The 19,692-nt window shown below is 43.4% G+C and overlaps 1 protein-coding gene across 2 annotated transcripts; it reads left to right on the top strand.

The window, feature by feature from the left end:
- Positions 1–5,429: 5,429 nt before the first annotated feature.
- LOC107122292 (THO complex subunit 5 homolog) lies at positions 5,430–13,973 on the top strand. 2 transcript variants are annotated; one of them, XM_015425338.1, is made up of 8 exons: positions 5,430–5,493; positions 6,704–6,817; positions 8,648–8,791; positions 8,944–9,057; positions 9,526–9,623; positions 12,269–12,415; positions 13,386–13,500; positions 13,801–13,973. In XM_015425338.1, the coding sequence occupies exons 2-8, from the start codon at positions 6,722–6,724 to the stop codon at positions 13,945–13,947; spliced, it is 861 nt and encodes a 286-aa protein (XP_015280824.1). In that variant the 5' UTR covers positions 5,430–5,493; positions 6,704–6,721; the 3' UTR covers positions 13,948–13,973. The 2 variants fall into 2 exon arrangements, with proteins under 2 accessions (XP_015280824.1, XP_015280825.1); XM_015425339.1 differs by having other exon boundaries at positions 5,432–5,493; positions 6,676–6,817.
- The last annotated feature ends 5,719 nt before the right edge of the window (positions 13,974–19,692 follow it).

The raw sequence follows: 19,692 nt of genomic DNA on the forward strand, positions 1-19,692 counted from the left end.
TTTTTGCCCGCTCCCGTTTTCCCTCTTGCCCTTCCCATGGCAACCTCTCCCTGAAAAACACTGCACAGTTTCAGCTGCTGAGCTGGCCCAGTTGCACTGAGCCAGCCACTGGGCCCAGGTGCACAGTGGGAAACCTTAAAGGATTTATGGGGGGCACTTCACTTTCCCCTGCATCCTCCTTTTCAGACTATTTCCTCTTTTTCTCCTTCTGGCAGCCCCCATACCCTCACTCCTCCCTGCTTCCTTTTATCCTACTCACCCACTCGCCAACCTGTTCCCACTACACATTGTCAACAGTATTTATTTATTTATTTCATTTATACATTGACTTTCTCCCCAATGATGATTTAGAGCAGATTATATCATTTTTCTGTCCAACATTTTATCTTCACAACAACCCTGTGAGGTAGGTTAGGCTGAGTGTATGTGACCATGAATGAACACATGGCAAAGTTTGTATTCAAAACTGGGTCTCCCAGATCCTAACAAAGGAGAAGGGGGAAACAAACTCAAGCCAAGATATACTGGGAATGCTTCAAGGGTCAAGCTATAGCAAATAAAAACTGTATTAAAATAAATATATTTATTATATGTTATACACAATAAAATAATTAAAAACACAGGGCCTGATATCATATCAGACTATATTAAGAGATCTAGAATAAACAATATAAATCAATCCTGACCAGGTGATGTTATCTCATATATTGTGTGGCTGGATGCAAGCTTATGACCATGGAATCTTTCACCCCACCCAGCGGTTCGAAAGTTTAAAATGCAAGTAGATAAATGGGTACCTACCCTTAGAAGGGTAGGGGGCACCCTCCTCCAAGTGGGGACGTGGTGGAGCTTCAGCAGCAGCGATGGCGACGGCGGTGCGGTGCGGCAATCCCTGGTGGCCAATGGAACAACAGCGTCCAGCACTCGGCATCAAGTCGCTTGGCAACAGTGGAGGTGGAGCGACGAAGGAGCACACGGCAGCGTGAGCGGCGCAGGTGCAGCGGAGCCGGATACAGACACAGCTGGGCCGAGGCTACCGCAGGCCGTGCGCCGGAAGATCGAAGACGAGAAGGACTGGCCGCGGATGCGGACCAACCCCAGTGGACCGCCGAGGAAAGAGAGCCGAGAACAGCGAACCCACCCGGGTGTCGGTAGGCAGCCCCACCCCTTATAATATGTGGCCATAGAATTAGGAGTAATCTGCACTTGCAGCACAATTGTAAACCGCTCTGAGACCTTCGGGTCTGAGCGGTATAGAAGCCGAATGTTAAATTAAATTAAAAATTAAATTAAATTCACATGGCAACTGTACTCACACATAATTCATCCATTGCTATTATAATCTGGTATAAAACTTCCAGTCTTTCCAGACGTATGTAACATCAACCCAATAAAATCCAATGTTTATTTTCCAGATGTCTTTCTAAAAGCTATGCTATATACTATTGACCTAGGCTTGCCAAGTCCCCCCAGGGGGCGGGGAAACCCCTGCCCCAGAGGCCCGTTCCCCACTGCCGGCGGATCGGCCCCAGGGGAAACCCCACCCCGACGTGCACGTCACCCGGAAGTGATGCGACCACGCCTGGCATGCTGGGGGCGGGGCCACGGTCATCCAAGGGGAAACTCTATAGTTTTCCCTCGGATGGTCGTGGACCCACCCCCAGCGTGCCCGGCATGGTCGCGTCACTTCTGAGTGATGTGGATGCGGTGTGCGCATGCACAAACACTCCAGCCGCCTGCCGGGAGTCCCCCGCTGCAGCGAAATTCTGACTTGGCAACCCTATATTGACGACTGAGGAAGGCCTTTGAGGCTGAAACGTGTATGGTCTTGTATTGGTCATTTGATATTTACATCAACTTTGTATAGGAAATTATAGTATCTTATATTAAACATTACTCTTAATATAGCCTGATAATCAGGCCCTGTGTTTAAATTATTCTGTTTACACCATATATTTATTTTAATACAAATTTTATTTGTTATAGCTTGACCTTTGAAGCTCTCCCAGATCCTAATCTGAAATTCTACCCACTATATCACATGCTGAAGAGAAGGGAGCAGCAAAGCCTGGGAAATCATGGAAGTCAGGTGGTAGCAAGCTGTCTGGTAATTGCTGGCAGGCCTAGCACCAATGACTCCCCCCTCAAACAGCCCTGGAAAAGACAAAAGACCTTGTCCCTCCCCCTGTCTTTTAATGATAGAAACCAAGGTTTGAAGGTTGGTAGTATTCTTGTGGTTGCCTAGCAACTCTCACAATGGCCACTGGGAGGGCATTCTTTTCTTAAAATTGTAGGCTCTGCTATTATTTTAGGCATGTATTTTTTTAGATTTCAGATTTTTCCGCAAACGTGGGATTCTCTCCGGTTTGGAGGAAGATATCTTGTCTGTTCATGGCCTCAGTTTCCAGATTTAAGTAACCACAGATGGTGCCATGTTGAGAATTAGATATATTGATATGATATAGATCAATGTTTTACAAATTTCTTATAGCTGAGCCACACCATTTTCCAAACTCAGAAGAGCATTTCAGTCCTGGTTCACATATATGGAAGAATGAGCTGTCAAAGCCTATGGGTGATAGAACTGGACTGTACCACATGTGCTGGATTCCAACTTTGAATTTTCTTTTCAAGGATCATCACATTTTGGAATGTTTCCCAATGTTAAGAACTCCCTACAAATAGAAAACTGAAGTATGGAGTGGTACAGTTAGTTCTATCACCACCGATCTCTACTATCTCCTTCCTTGGAATGTATGATCCAGGTTTCATTCTTACAACCCAAAAGGTTTCCTCCTCAAAGGAGCATTTTGTGCATGCAGTACTGATCTGGGTGTATCTTCCCTGAAAGAAAGAAAGCCCTCACATAAAAACATAAGATGCCACTTCTAATAAAAGGAGCTGTTAACTCTCTCTGTATTGGGAGTGATCAAAAGATCCAATCATTCCAAACAGACACAACAAAATCCCCCCCCCCCCAGTTCATAATATTTGAATTGTATGCCAAGACCATACACAATACCAGAGAATGGTGATAGCATTGTTGTTTTTTAGGGAAACTGATATCTCATCAAAAGTAGGAAAATTGCATTTTTGCCAGTGTATGCGATGGTGAATGATCTCTCTACTCCACAAAAACATATGACAATAATTTCAGAAGACAGCTATGTTGGTCTGCAGTAGAACAGTTAAGAGTCACATCTAGTAGCATTTTAAGCAGAAAGAGTTTTAGGGCATAAGCTTTTGAGGGTATAAACTCTCCTCCCTTCATCAGACACAAGGAGGACTGGAGATTTCTGAGTCCTTTTATTCCAGTCAGAAGGTGGGAGAGATGGTGTAAAGAATGCCTGTAAAAGATACAAAGGTGAAAAAGGTAAACTCTGTGCTAGGGATTATTAGGAAAGGGATTGAGAATAAAATGGTATTGTAATACCCCTGTTTGGATCTATGGTGTGGCCTCATTTGGAATACTGTGTACAATTCTGGTCACCGTATCTCAAAAAGGACACTGCAGAGCTGGAAAAAGTACAAAGGAGGGCAACCAAGATGATTAGGGGGGTTGGAGCACCTTCCCTGTGAGGAAAGGCTGGAGAGCCTGGGACTTTTCAGTTTAGAAAAGAGATGACTAAGGGAGGACATGATAGATGTTTATGAAATTATGCATGGATAGATGTTTATAAAATTATGCATGGGGTGGAAAGAGTTGACAAAGAAAACTTTTTCTCCCTCTCCCAAAAGACTAGAACTTAAGGGGATCCAACGAAGCTGATGGGCAGTAGGTTCAGGCCAGACAAAAGGAAATACCACTTGACACAGAGATTAAAATCTGGAATTTGCTGCCAGGGGATGGCCAAGGGAATAAACAGCTTTAAAAGGGGATTCGATATTAATGTAGGAGAAGTCTATTAATGGCGACTAGCCATGGCGACTCGGGAACCTCCACATTCAGGGGCACTAAACCTCTGAATCCCAGAGCCAGGAGGCAACATCAGGGGAAGGCCTCAGTTTCTATACCAGTGATGGCAAACCTTTTAGAGACCGAGTGCCCAAACTGTGACCCAAAACCCACTTATTTATCGCAAAGTGCCAACACGGCAATTTAACCTGAATACTGAGGTTTTACTTTAGAAAAAACAACTCATACATTAACTTAAGATGATCCAAACAAAGTAAGGAAAGCAATCCCAAATGCTTCATGTACTTAAAATTATTTGGCAGAGAATTCAACACTTTAATGATGGTCTGGGCCTGGCTGGGGCGATGGCACGTGTGCCCACAGAGAGGGCTCTGAGTGCCACCTCTGGCACCCGTGCCATAGGTTCGCCACCACTGCTCTATACCCTGTTATTGGCCGTCCAGAGGGTGTGGTTGGCCACTGTGTGAAAGAGGATGCTGGACTAGAGGGACTATAGGTCTGATCCAGCAGAGCTTTTCTTCTAAATGCATACTATAATCAGCTTGATTAGAGCAGAGGGGAAATGCTTGGGGGCAGAAAGTTAGCACATGTAGTGAGAAGAATCCTATGTCCCTATTCAGCCCTGGGGGCTCCAACTGGTGAATTAATTCTTTAAATTAGTCTTGAACATGCCCTGGGACCTCTGTTTTATTTTAGCCTGTTACAACAATGTGCTAATGACATTAGGTGGTGGTGGGAAAGTTAGCTAAGAGCAGAGGGTATCGTGATGCCCACTGATGTGTTTCCAGATGCCTACCTCCTTTTCCCCCAAAGCAAAGAGCCACTTCTGACTATTTTTTGCAACCAGAGGTGTTTCAGAAGACCCCAGGTCTTTAGGTCTGCAGAGGGGTGGCCATTCAGAAGGACTATGTTTGGCTTGCAACCTCCTGTAACCCCCCCCGCCCCTCCCATGGCAGCTATTTGGTGGCGGTGGCGACGCCCTCTACACTTTCTCAAAATTCCAGAAACACCTGTAGGCTCTACAAGGCTGAGGAGTATTGGTCTTCACCAAATAACCTAAAATAGATTGCACAAGATGCATTCACGCCCACGTTTGCTTCCAATAAGACGAGAAGAGAGTGTTCCAACCTGTCTGAAGAAGTGTGAGTGCACACGAAAGCTTACACTTTGAATAAAAGGTGCCAACTGGACTCAAAGTTTGTTAACTTGAGACTCCGATACTGTACTAGTTCAAGCGTCATGGATTCTGCTGCTGATGAGGCATCTGGAAAGGGGAATCCAACCCATCCTGTCAGCTCCCGGGTGCACATTAAAAATCTGTTTGTCTTTTAAAGCGCCGCACAGAACACTACTGTTTGTTTTTACTCTGACGTGTTACTGCGGCCGCCGACCAAAAAAGAAAAAAGAAAGAGCGAGAGAGACCCAAATGACGCTTTCCCGAGATGCCCCACAAGGGAGCGCGGGAGGACTGGCGTCGACTCTCTAGCAGCTAAAACTCGTTTGCCCTCCGCTTCCGGAACTTCCGGTTATGAGTAGCCGTGAATTACATTACGAAGCGGTCTTGGTAGGCGACGGCGGTAAGCGGGAATGGGTTTATTTTTCATAGGCTGGGGCTTTCTTTCTTTGCCGTCGAACTGTAATTCTTCTCCTCTGCTGGACACCGTTGCCAGCCTTCAGGTGGGGTCTAAAGATCTCCCTGAATTATAACTGGTCCCCAGACTACAGAGATCAGTTTGTTTGGGTGTTCTGTCATTGTAACGGCCTATGGCTAAAGGCAATAAACTGAAACCAGTTTGGTGGGGGGGGGGGAATCTATGGCATTATACCCCGCTGAGGTCCCTCCGTTTCCCACACCCTCCCCAGGCACCATCCCCAGATTTCCAGGAATTTTTCAACCGGGAGTTAGCAGCATATGGGGAATGATGGAGATGAGCTGGGTACAGACCAAACTCTAGCCCTAGCTCTTTTTGGCACTGGCAAGTCCTTACTCTGGAACATGTGATGTAAAATAAAAGGAGAGTGCTCCTCTAAGTGTGTGTAGAGAGGCTTCCCACCTTTACTCATTACTGTAATATAATGAGGTCTCCTGTTGCAGAGCTTAGTGGAAAAGGCATCTAGAGGTTATTTTCATAGGAGCTGGAGCCTCCACTCCTCTTGTTTTAGGAATTAAGTACTAGAAGAAGGAGCAGGAGTTTAGTCTGAGAAGTGGTACCTCAATAATGTAGGAATAGCTAATGGCATCAAGAGGTGGATGAGGAGGCCTGCTTTATATTGAATTTACATGTGTGTTGTTGGCTGTCCTCTTGGATATCTGTTCTGGCATGTGAGTATCTGATTGGCTCTGGATCCTAGCAGCATAGGGGGAAGTTGAAACAGATGCTCTTGGGTATCTGGAAAAGAATGGTAAATTGAAGAAGAAGTGTTGGTTTTATACCCTGCTTTTCACTACCTGAAGGAGTCTGAGTGGCTTACAATCACCTTGCCTTCCTCTCCCCACAACAGACACCCTTTGAGGTAGGTGGGGCTGAGAGAGCTTTGAGGGAACTGTGACTGGCCCAAGGTCACCCAGCTGGCTTCAGGTAGAGAAGTGGGGATTCAAACCCGGTTCTCCAGATTAAAGCCCACCACTCTTAACCACTATACCACAGCTGGCTTTTGTAATAGGTATTAATAAAGAATAGCGTTTTCTCCCTCCCCCCTATAAAACCCCACCTGCATTCTACACAGTCAAGTCAATAAAATGATTGTTGAATCTTTAGGAGACTGGTTTTTCCCCCTCACCTGCAGAATCTGAAAGGGGAAAAAATGTCATCCGATTCCAGCAAGAAACGGAAGCCCAAGGTTATCCGCACAGATGGAGGACCACAGGAGGGCAAGAGAAGCAGGCCAGATGCTGACCAGGTACCTTCACAGTGCAGGGATGCTGATGAAGCACACCATTTATTAGATCTTGTTTGCAATGTAGCTGCAAAGCAGAAGCTCTTCCCTGTGTCTAAAAAGCAATCTTCGGTACACAAGTCAACTCTGTCTTAGTAGCAGGGTTTGGTGTACTATACATGTCAGTTTGGTCTCTATTGAGCTCAATGAGAGTTTGACCATTCAGCATAATAGGGCTGTAGTAGTAATAGAAAAAGATACTGCTGCAAGCAGACTTTGGAGAAAAGGCTTGAAATAATTTGATTACCCCTTGTAGAATATGTCTTGTAGAGTATATTGTGTGCATTTGCTATTTCAGTTATAGCTATAGAATAAGCTGGTAACTGAATTCAAGCACTGTATGTGGTGTTCACAGTATTAGCTTTTAGCTGGACCCGTTTCCAGTGTGTAGAACAAGCCTGGTCCTGGAATGAATGTAGTAAAAAGCACCCTATATCAACCATGTTTCATTTCAGAAGAAGACATGAAGGAAGTATTTTGTCCTGGCAACTACAGGATCTTACAACATGGGTTCTTGGGTCATGGTCCAAAGCCGAAATCCAGGGTCAGATAACACAGTCCAAAGGCAAAGCCAGAAGACAGTCCAAGGTCCAGTCACATATTCCAGAGGCAGAGTCCAAGGGTTTAGTAACAAGGTTCTAAGAATTGATACCAGGCAGATCAGGCAATTGGTGGGGTAAGACTACAGACAAGTTGACCCACACTGGCTGTACCCTCACCACAGTCTTATGTAGGGAGTTTCTTTGTAGGTAATCCCATGTTAAGCTCCTCTACACAACCTGAGTGAGCTTCTTTACTCGTGAGGAGTAGTGGGGCCCGGATCCAACAATGTCTTTATCCTGGCATTCCCTCAGCAGAGAGAAGGTCTTGGATTGCCAAGTGCTCACACTTTGCCTTCTCTGCTCCTGGAGTCCAGCAGGTCTGGCAGTGGATGGGTCCATGCTAGAACCTCCTGGCTTGAAGGCGATGCAGGCAATACCAACCTCATAGGAAGTGTCTGCCAAGGCGTGGCTTGGATGAGTATTGTCCTCCTCCAATGAGAACTCATCCTCCTGTGCTACACCAGGGTGCCCTTTGACATATCTGCAAGTATGGTTTTCTAGCTGCCACTTTTAGCTGTTTGCCCAGTTAAGGTAGCCAGCCTGTTCCTCTTCTGTAATGGCTCCCACGCCGTGAAATGGGCTCCCTGAGGAGGTGTACTATCTTTAGAGGTTTTTAGGAGGCTCTGTTAGGCCATCTTATTTGTGAGGCCCTTTAATGGGTTTAAAGCTGCAGGTGCTTCTGTATGGGGGAAGTAAATGGAGTTTTGCTGAATTTTGTATGTTTTCATTTCTTGGAATTGTAAACTGCTCTGAGCCACAGGGGGAGTAAAGGTAAAGGTTCCCCTGCTCGAAAGCCAGTCGAGTCCGACTCTAGGGTTGCGGTGCTCATCTCCGTTTCAAAGCCGAAGAGCCAGTGCTGTCCGAAGACATTTCCGTGGTCATGTGGCCGGCATGACTGAACACCAAGGCGCACGGAACGCTGTTACCTTCCCACTGAAGTGGTACCTATTTATCTACTTGCAATTTCTTGCTTTCGAACTGCTAGGTTGGCAGGAGCTGGAACTAGAGATGGGAGCTCACTCCATCATGCGGCAACTCGGGTCTCGAACTGCTGAACTACTGACCTTCCACAGCCTGCAGTTCAGCGTCTTAACCACTTGAGCCACCGCAGCTCCAGCACAGGGGAAAGGCGGAGCGTAAATGTTTTAGTGAATATGTGCTAAGTCTTTCTCTATTGTGTTCATGTGTACAGGATGCCAGATACTACAGCGAGGAGGCAGAAGTTGATCTGCGAGACCCCAGTAAAGATTATGAACTTTACAAACAGACTTGCCAGGACCTTCAGAAGCTTATGGCAGAGATCCAGGAGCTGAAAAGCAAAGGCAACAAAGACAGTGTAAGGCATCTGGACATAAGGGGAAGAGAATATGTGTGGATGGTAGGAAACCACTGGTAGAACTGAGGGATGGTTGAAAGAGAAGAGAATTGGTGAGCAGGGGGAAGAGTTAAATATGCATTAGTTTAACTGTTGTCCTCTCTGCTGTTCAGGCTGCTGAGATAGAGGAACGTCGCATTCAGAGCTGTGTGCACTTCATGACCCTGAAGAAACTCAACCGTTTAGCTCACATTCGATTAAAGAAGGGAAGGGACCAGACTCATGAGGTATGGCTGAAGGCAGAGAACTGAGGAGGGTGGTGTGAGTCCTAATGGTTGTATAGCGCACAGACTGAAAAGGTAGATTTCTAGATCCACTGTCTTTAATATACAAACATTTTAATCCCAGTGATGGTTTGCATGAATGAAGATCAACGCCAGTTCTTTCCAGTTGATTAGTCTAGAATTACAACAATAGCAAGATCTTTGTAATCTGTGACAATGCTGCTTTTTGAGCTTATGGCTTCTTTGTTTTTAGTGACTGCACCTCGTCATGTGATAACAGAAAAATCCACTTTTTGTATGATTGGTTTGTGCAAATCTTCTGTGCCTTCATTCAGTTCTATACACAATGATTCACACCAGTTTATCTGCCTTTTAGGGTCTCGTCACTTGTGTGTATTTTGTCTTTGGAAATGTAGTTGTGTTTTTTACATGCTCTGCATCTTAATGCTTCCACTGTGTATTTTGATGCAGGCCAAACAGAAGGTGGACGCATATCACTTGCAGCTACAGAATCTGTTGTATGAAGTCATGCACCTGCAGAAGGAGATCACAAAATGCCTGGAGTTCAAGTAAGCTTAGAAAAGGAATGTGGCTTTGTGGCCGGACTAAAAATTAATTTTAATAAAACAAAAATGATAATGAAAAATATGACTAAAGGCCAAACCCAACAGATACAAGATCAGGTTTGGAAGTAAAAAAAAAAGAAAGGTGAAATACTTGGGAATAAACATAACAAACAGATGTAGCTCTTTGATGGAAGACAATTATATGGAATTTATATTGGAAATTAAGAAAGATTTGGAAAGATGGGAAAATCTACAAATATCTTTGATGGGAAGGATAACTACAATAAAAATGAATATTTTACCAAGATTGGTCTTTTTATTTCAAACACTTCCAATCCTCCAAAATCAAAAATATTTTATAGAACTTGATAAACTGATGAAACAATTTATATGGCATACCAAGAGACCAAGAATAAAACTGAAAAGATGCAAAAGAAAGAGCTGGATTTGCACTACCAGACTGGCTTTTATATTATAGAGCAGCTTCATTGGCATGGTTAAGAGAATGGATTACATTAGAAAACTCTAGAGTATTAGTGCTTGAGGGACATGATTTATTACTGGGATGGCACGCGTTTATATGATATGGAAAAGTTGATACGCATAAATATTTCAAACAACATTTTATTAGGAGATCTCTACTGAGGGTATGGGAAGAAGTGAAAAGACTTTTCTACACTAAGATACCAAAATGGGTCTCACCACCTGAAGCATTTACAAATCCAAACTTATTTCAAAAGAATGCATTGTTAAAATATGAAGATTTGTTGGATAATAGCAATTAACTAAAACCAACAGAAAATATTTAAAAAACAAGAATCCGAGTTAAGTTGGTGGGAAAGAGCACAAATAGACTCAAGATATACAAAAGATAAATTAATAGGTTTCTACTCAAAAATAACAGAAACAGATAAGATATTGTTATATACTGAAGAGAAACTGATTAAGAAACTATATGTAATAATGTTGGAAAACAAAACACAGGATGAAATAGTTAAAGATTCCATGGTTAAATGGGCACAAAACTTGGGTCATAATATTGATGTAGACCAGTGGTTACAGGTATGGAAATAAACGTATTTTATTTATTTGTTTAGATTTGTACCCCGTCCTCCCTGCCATGGCAGGCTCAGGGTGGCTAACATCATAAAAACACAATACAATAAAGATATAAAGTATCTAAAACAATTCATTAAAACTAAAAAGTGCTAGCGACTAGCTTATAATATTAAAGATGTATAATATAATATTAAATGTAAAAATTACTAAAGCAACCTCATATAAAGAAAATATCTATAAAATGTTTTATAGATGGTATATGACTCCAGATAAACTAGCAATGTCTTATCTGAATTTATCAAATGATTGCTGGAAATGTTAAAAAAAAGTTGGTTCTTTGGACTTGTGATAAAGTTAAAAAGTATTGGTCTTAGATTCATGAAATGTTACCAAAAATGTACTATACCTTTTATACCTGAATTGTTTTTATTGAATATAAAACTTGAAAACTGTAAAAAACAAGATTTATACCTGATTATACATGTATTGACTACTGCAAGAATTTTATACGCTAAATATTGGAGGAAAAATGAAGTGCCTTCAAAAGAAGAAATGATAAACAAAATACTTGAAACTGCAGAGATGGATAATTAATTTTGAGAGGACAAGATGAAGGAAGCTTTGAAAATACAAATGGTTGGAAGACTACAATAAATAAACATTATGGTCATATAACCATATTAGAAGAAAATACGAACTATATCTTTAATTATAATGCAAGTATTTATACAAAATACATGGTGTTAAAATAGATAATATACAAGTAGACAATGTATGAGGTAACAGACATAACAAAGATGTAAATGGAACCCCCCAACTTGTATGTATTTATGTTTGTTTGTTTTCTGTTATAAAAAATAAAATTCCTTTTAAAAAAAAGAAAAGAAAAGGAATGTGGTTTGAGGGTGGAAAGGCTGAAGTCTGGGCAGCATCAGTAGCAATGAGGCTTTCAGAGAAAGAGAGAGAGAGTCTTCTCCTTTGCAATGGAGAAGAATGTGTGACTTCATTGAAGGGTTTTTATAAGAATGAGATAAAAGTCCAGTGGCATCTTAAAGCCTAACATTTATATCCTAAATAAAAATTTCAATATGAGTCACAAGTGAGCTGTGACTCATGAAAGCTCATATTGAAAATTTTATTTAGGATATAAATGTTGTTAGGCTTTTATTTTACTTTGCTATAGCAGAATTAAAACGGCTACTCCTTTGCAGCTTTCATAAGAAGCCCTAGTAAAAAGCTTGTCATTATGATGGACCTACCCTTCCTTACAAACCAGAATTGTTCCCCCATGAATAGAGAAAACAGGATTTTGACAATATGATCTCCCAAGTCCTGCACCCACCCCACACTCCCCCCTCTGCTGCTGCCTGTTAGACTGCTTGGTGAGTCTCCAACTGGTCCTATGTCCTGTGTATCTTCCTAGAAGGCAGAAGGATCCAGAATTCCTTTTTAAAAGCACAGTTTTCAGGTCTCCCTCCTCCAACCTGTAGCCATTGAGTCTTATGGTCCTCCCAGTAAATGACGCCCACTGGGCCAAGGCAAGGTATTGTCCTCGAGCTACGTATGCAGCTTCTGGTTTCTTTCTCCAGATCCAAACATGAGGAAATTGAGCTGGTGAGCACTGAAGAGTTCTACAAAGAAGCCCCTCCAGAAATCAGCAAGCCGGAGGTCACAACTGATGACCCTCACCAGCAGACTCTTTCCCGTCTCGATTGGGAGCTGGAGCAGCGCAAACGGTGAGGATGCTAATTGTTGTTCGGATGTGCCACTAAGGTGACCTTAGGTGTGCTGGCATTCTTATCTCTGCTTCCCTGCCCCAACCTGTAGTATAATAATCAAGTCTTTGATAGAAACCCTTGGTCCCCCGTTTCCCACACCAAAAGTAAGCTGAAGCACATGTAACGCGATAAATGCATGTTCACCCTGCCTCCATCTCCTTTTCCCTTCTTATGTCTCTTCTGTCAAATCTTAGACTGTAAGATCCTTGAGACAGAGACTAGTCTTGTATGCAGTGAAGTATATATAACTTGACTGAGTAAATTGATTTACATGTACCTAATGTTTAACACTGTAGTAAAGGACTTATAAAAATAAAAAATAGTAACAAAAAAAAGATTGCTACAGACATTTTGATGCAATAATTCAGAGCAAGAGGTGTCATTTATGTCAGATCCGGCCCTCATAACAAATGAGTTCGACACCCCTGGTTTAAAGGGACCGTGATCCCTATAAACACCTTATCCAAGTGGTGAGTTCACCCGGAAGGCATTTAAAGGGATTGCAATCCCTTTAAATGCCCTTTAACTTCGTATATCTGGTGGTTCTGAAAATCTGGAATAATTTGGGTGCTTGGCCATTTCAGATAACCAAAATTAAGCCCGAATCAATAACCGACTTAAAAAATACCCCTAAAATACCGGTAAGTTGTTTTTTGGGGATATTTTTTTCAGCTCAGTTTATGCCAAATGCACACCCCTACTAGTCATTCTCTCAGCCTAACCTATCTCACGTAAGTCAGTGGCTTCTTGGCAGCACTCTATTATTATAGGAAACAGTTTGGATCAGGAGAGAAATGGCAGGCAAGTGATTTTACCTGTTTACATGAACACCTTGAAATAGTTAGCCAAGGTGTTTGACTAAAAGACCTTGAACAGCATCTCTGCTCCTTGTAACTCACTGTTGCTAACTGTGAATCTTCCTTGTTAGGTTGGCAGAGAAATATAAAGAATGCCTAGCCAACAAAGAGAAGATTCTGAAAGAGATAGAAGTGAAGAAGGAATATCTGAGCAACCTCCAGCCTCGACTCAATAGCATTATGCAGGTAGATCATGAGCCTGGTCAATTTTTCTTTTTTTTAAAGAGCTCCAAGAGCCTAATTAATTTTGGACAAGGTGCAAATAATGGTTCCTATCTTGGGTAGCTTTAATCAAGGATTTTTTTTTAAAGTTATCTTCCTTTTACAGATTTTTTTCTGATCATTGTTGAAATACATAAGATGGTAAAACAAGTCAACATTAATATGTCAGCAGCACAGAAAAAAGCTTCTTACATTGTGTTGTGTCATCCAGGCTTTTTAGCACTAGCCGTGGCATAATTTTGCATCTGATCTCTTTCCCACCAGGCTTCTCTCCCTGTCCAAGAGTACCTCTCACTACCTTTTGACCAGGTGCACAAGCAGTACGAGACAGCCAGGCACCTCCCACCGCCTCTTTACGTTCTCTTTGTCCAAGCTAGTGCCTATGGCCAGGCCTGTGGTGAGTCTTTTTAATTACTGGGGGAATGTGATCTCCAGCCCCAGCCCCAGCATGTTCAGGTTTCACAGCTGCTTGCAGAAAATACAGCTTATCTGCACATTCTAAGGCTGTTTGGCTGTTTGGAAGTGGGGGTTAATCTGATCAGCCGTAAGATCTGTAGTGCGCTTCCAAGATCCCCTGAGCCTGCAGAGGACTGCAGTGGAGCTGCCTGATGAGACAGCTATATTTGAGAGCTTTGTTAGTTTACAGGCTGGAGCTTGAAAGACCTGTCAGTTTCCCTCCTTCCCTTTGAAAATTGTGCAAATGTGCTCTTTGAAAAAATGACTTTCTCTTCTTTTGTGTAATGTATTCTGCTTCTGACTTGTGGGGGTGGAAAGGAGCCAAAAAAGGGCATTGAACTCCAGTCCCTGGCTACTGAGGCCATGAACACTAGGAAATTGTGAGTGTGGTTTGGGAGGTCAATCTTGTGTTAAAAACGTAACACTGTGATTCTCTCTTGCTACAACCTTCTGGATTTTCTGTGCTGCCACAGAATCGTAGCGTATTCGCAGCCCTAAGAATAATTGCGGTAGATGCCTTCCTCCTTACATGCACACCACAATGTGTTTCTGCTCCTTTTCTTTTGCCTTCTTCCTTTGTCCGTCCTCTCTTTTCTTCCCTTCGTGCGGTCTCTCATTTCTGGCCTACTGCCTTAGCTCACACGAAACCCTCCTCCCTCAGGCTGGGTGAGTATCTTTTTATTCTTTTCCCCCCTAACGTTTCATGTCATTGTTTATAAAATACAGTCTCCACAAACAAAACATCCATATGTTAGGAAAATGCAAGGTATGGATGTTCTTTCCACTTCATGACCGACTTGATGATGGGAGCCCCAGGAATTCTTCCAACATGATGAGGAACCCCAGGAATTCTTTCTGGAACTTTCTAGACTTTTTAGTTTCAACCGTAGTGCACAGAGGTGAAGTGTTGAACCTGCTCCAGTGTAGGCTGTACAGAATCATGGACTGTAAACTATTCATATTATGCATTAGTCAAATTGCTTTTACTCTGTAGTTGCAGAGAAGTAGGGGAGTCCAGTGCTGTCTGTTGGGCACTGTGGGACTAAGTTGGCCATCAATCCTTTATGCGGTAGTTTTAGCTCTGGTCTTATTGAGTCCCAAAGATTATATTTTATGCCAATAAAGGTATTTGTTTGTTTGTTTGAGTCCCAAAGATCCCAGCCCAAGTCTCATGTTACTACTAGATAAAGAGATTTCCTTTCCAGGTTAACTGTATGACATTGGATTAAAGAGTGGGTGGTCACAGGCGTCAGATTCTTTATGCTTTTTTTGCAAGCCAGCTGGGGAAGGGTAGATGCAGTGGAATTTTGAGGTAGAACACATCCAGTGTTCCATTAGAAGAAACCTCAGATGTCAACTGGAAATTGACTTGCATGTTTCGTTTTCGTACTTGTGTTTCATTGCTTTTTGCACAAAATGCTTATTTCTTTTGGGGGGGCTGAGGGAGGAGGGTTGGGACTTGGACTATTGCAGGGGCAGAAGCAAAGGAGTGGCACCTGGAAGGCCCCCCCCCCCCGATCCTTTTCTTCCTGTACCTAGGCAAAGCAACCAAAGGGTCTTTTTAAAAACAGAAGCAAAATGATAAACAATTTGTGTGCTGCCAAAGATTGGGGAATAGATAGACATGAGAGGGACAGGAGCACTTACAAATGGAGAAAGAGGGGGGCAAGCTTCCTGGGGACGCTAACTCCTCTTTGAAGAAACATAGAAGTAGATCAGTAACTGGGACACTGGGAATCCCTTGAGGTATGTTCCCGTTGCAGTCCTATGAAAGGCCTGCTTTCAGTGAGCTGCAAAGGTAACAACCGGGAATACAAAGATTAAAAGTGGCGTGCCCCTCTCGCTGCTAGACTCGGTTCAGACATTATACAAAACCACCGTTTAAGTCAACTGACTACAGTTAGTGTGGTTGTTTGAATGCCAACCACTCCACTAACTGTGATTACTTTGGGTCTGTATGGATGCAGTCATCGTGCTTTGAGTGATGTACCAGTGCAGGTACCCTGGCTTAATCCTGGCTAGTTTCCTGGCTATGGAGCTGTTGGGCTAGAGCAGTGGTGGCGAACCTACGGCACGGGTGCCAGAGGTGGCACTCAGAGCCCTCTCTGTGGGCACGCGTGCCATCGCCCCAGCCAGGCCCAGACCATCATTAAAGTGTCGAATTCTCTGCCAAATAATTTTAAGGAAATGAAAGCATTTGGGATTGCTTGCCTTACTTTGTTTGGATCATCTTAACTTAACGTACGAGTTGTTTTTTCTAAAGTAAAACCTCAGTCTTTCAGGTTCAATTGCAGTGTTGGCACTTTGTGATAAATAAGTGGGTTTTGGGTCGCAGTTTGGGCACTCGGTCTCTAAAAGGCTCGCCATCACTGGGCTAGAGCAAAAGCAATGAAAACAGTATTTAACAATCACTACAATTGCTAAAATAAACCAGTTCTCCTGGTATCCAAGGTGTGTGTGTGTGTGGGGAGGGACGACTGGGTCATTCTCTGGGCTTTTCTGCATTCACATTTTCCTTGCTTATTAGTTCCTGTTGCTTTGGGGGGGGGGGTTCCTGTTCCACATCTGTTTGGCTCCCTCTAGTGGTTGATTCAAGATTGTATGTCTGACGTATCTCCCTGCCGATTTAAACGACAGGTTTTTATACCGGACATAAAGCAATGTAATATCAAATCAACCACTAGAGGGAGCAAAACACATGAATAACAGGGGTGAAGAACAGCAGGAAAACACAAGCAAGGAAACTGAGAATGCAGAAGACCCTCTGTCTCTGCTGCCCCCTCTACGCTAGACTACTCATGCAACTCTCTTATGACAAATGTTTCCCCACCACCTCAAGCTGGCTGTTTGCTGCTTTTAGTTGCCCTCTTCTTCCTTATTGCTCAACCATTGCTGAACAACAAATAGGTCCTGGGGCTGACCCCAGCTTCACTGCAAGGTGGTTCTGTATCGAGCAGGGTGCTTTATGCTGTTTTAATTGTTTGTTATGGCATTTGCCTCTGTTGTTAGCCGCCCTGAGCCCATTTGGGGAGGGCGGGATATAAATCTAATAATACATAAATGTATATGTTTCATGGTGAATTCTAGCACCATTATCATGGAGGTGGTGAGCCTGTGTCCGTGCAACATTGCTTCCTATGGCAAGTGAAGGTCTGTGTGACAGAATGTTCCTGCGTCTCCTCTCCGCATAGAAAACCGGAAGTCAGGAAGAAGGGATCCATCTTAGCCTCTCCTTTACAGACTCACTTTCTCTCGTGTAGAGGAATTAGTAGTCTACTTCACCCCGAAAAAATAAGTCTGCTCCCATTTAGAAAGCTAGTGTGTCAGAGAGGAAGAGGTCTAACCTAGCTGTCCCCCAGAAATGAGTGTCAAGATGGGGGTCCTATTGTAGTATGTCTCTCTGACATGCTAACTTTCTACATGCTAGAGGGACATACTACAATGGAGGGGCATGGATACCTCCCTCCACACTATGAGAAGCAGGCAGACTAATTCAGTGAGATGCATGACCCCCCCGGGCTGTGTGTATTCTTCACCAAGGCAACCCAAATTCTGGGAGAAGTGGGGTTCTGAGAGTTATATGGACAGTACAGATTAGGCATCTTTGGATGGTTGTGCGTAATTTCTCCTGCAATTTTGACGGCTTGGTGTCATTCTGCTACAGTCGGTCCTGGGGAGGGGCTATGAGCTATCTTAAGCAACTCCTCTGGCTTCTGAGATTTGTCAAGTACAATACTGTGGCCAGAATGACCAGAAACTGGAGATGTTTTTAAGGGTAGCAATGATTCTCAGGGGGCCGTGGTGGCTCAGAGGTTAAGACGCTGAGCGGCAGACCGGGAGGTCTGTAGCTCGGCAGTTCGAGACCCGAGTGCCGTGTGACGGAGTGAGCTCCCGTCTCTGGCCCCAGCTCCTGCCAACCTAGCAGTTTGAAAGCAAGAAATTGCAAGTAGATAAATAGGTACCACTTCAGTGGGAAGGTAACACCATTCTGTCCGCTTTGGCATTTAGTCATGCCAGCCACATGACCACGGAAATGTCTTTGGACAACGCTGGCTCTTCGGCTTGGAAAAGGAGATGAGTACCGCCCCCTTGGGTCAGATTCGACTGGCTCTTGAGCAAGGGAAACCTTTACCTTTACTAATGATTCTCAGAAAGCTAGATTGTGGCAGCCGGCCCGGCAGCTTTTCTGTGCTCCTGTGCGATCGTGGCGTTGCTTATTACCTTTTGTCAATTTTCAGAGGCTTACTCGTTTCCAAAAGGTTGCTGCCTCCCCCTTTTGTTCCTGTGTTTTTTTTGTAAAAGTTTGTGTGTTGTCCCCGTATGTTTTCTTCTTCTCCTCCCCTCCCTCCCTCCCTCCCTTTCTCGGAGATGTGCCTGTATCTCTTTGCAAGAGTCTCCTTGGCTTGTTTTCTTCTGTGTCTCACTTTCTGCCTTTTTACTTTGTCTGTTTGTGATTTCAGTGGACTTCTCTGTATCAAAAAAAGTCTCCTTTTAGAAGCAGAGCAAATTTAGACGCCTTGAAGGTACCCCCCCTCCTCCTCCTCCCGGCACAGGAAGGTGTAGTGTGCTCTCCCCGCGAAACGCTTGCATGCTTCTCGAACCAATGACATCATTAACATCCTGTGTCTTTTCCTTATTTAGCTTTTTTTTGGTTCTCCTTTAAAAAAAAACCAATCAAAAAATTAAATATATATATTATATATATTCTTCCACTCCATAACATGGGTTGCAACATTTCCTGGAACGTTTGCCGGGCCATTGAGCAATCAGAGAGCTCTGCATTTATGAAGCAGATCCAGGATAAATATAACTCTCTTAAAAAAAACACACAACAACCCTCTATTGCCCTCCCGTCCATCATTGGCCCTAATCCCCTTCCTGACACCAGCATCTAATCCTGCAGGGGGGAAATTGTTCTCTCTAAGCTCTACTAGAAGCCATTTGAACCTTAAGACACCTGCCGTACTTTGACAAAATTATCCCGTAAACATAGCGAGGACCTCATTGCCAATTCCTCCAAAAATCTATATTTGGGAGGATCAAAATCTGCCGTTTTGTTTGCAAAAAGCCAGAAACCGGTATGCTGGATCTTCTTCTAAATGCCTCTTTCTTTTCTTCCAACCAAATTTGCACTAGATTTGGGATCTTGAATCGCCCGCTCTGATTCAAGCGTCAGTAGCCTAGCCTCACTGGGATGCATCAGATAACCTAGATGGATTGACTGCTTACTTAGAATGACCACGGGGAGAACTTTCACTGCACCTCACCCCCATTCCATCAGTGGGATTATTTATTTTCTTTGTTTTTTTTTCCGAGTGGGGCGGGGGGGGGGGAACAGTTATTTGTGAATGTGTTCAGAGAGATTTTTTTTCCACTTGAATTTTGCAAATATTTGGGGAAGGGGACGGACTTCCCTGCACTTGCCAGCGTAAATCTGTAATATCCAGACATTTCTCAGATGGGCTGATTCAGTAGCCTCTCCTCATTAAATAAAATAGCTTTAGATATACTGTAATCGTCCTTTGAACCCTTCTTTCATTTCTTCTATGCATCGTTTTGAAACATTTAGACCCTACCTTTCCTCTGTGGATCCCGGGGCCTTAGCAGGTACTCATTTGCATATTAAGCGACACACCCCTAATGTAGCCAATCCTCCAAGAGCTTACAGTAGCTCCTGTCAGAAGAGCTCTGTAAGCTCTT

This window comes from Gekko japonicus, unplaced genomic scaffold, assembly GCF_001447785.1.
Source record: "Gekko japonicus isolate JY-2015 unplaced genomic scaffold, Gekko_japonicus_V1.1 scaffold135, whole genome shotgun sequence".
Lineage (NCBI taxonomy): Eukaryota > Metazoa > Chordata > Lepidosauria > Squamata > Gekkonidae > Gekko > Gekko japonicus.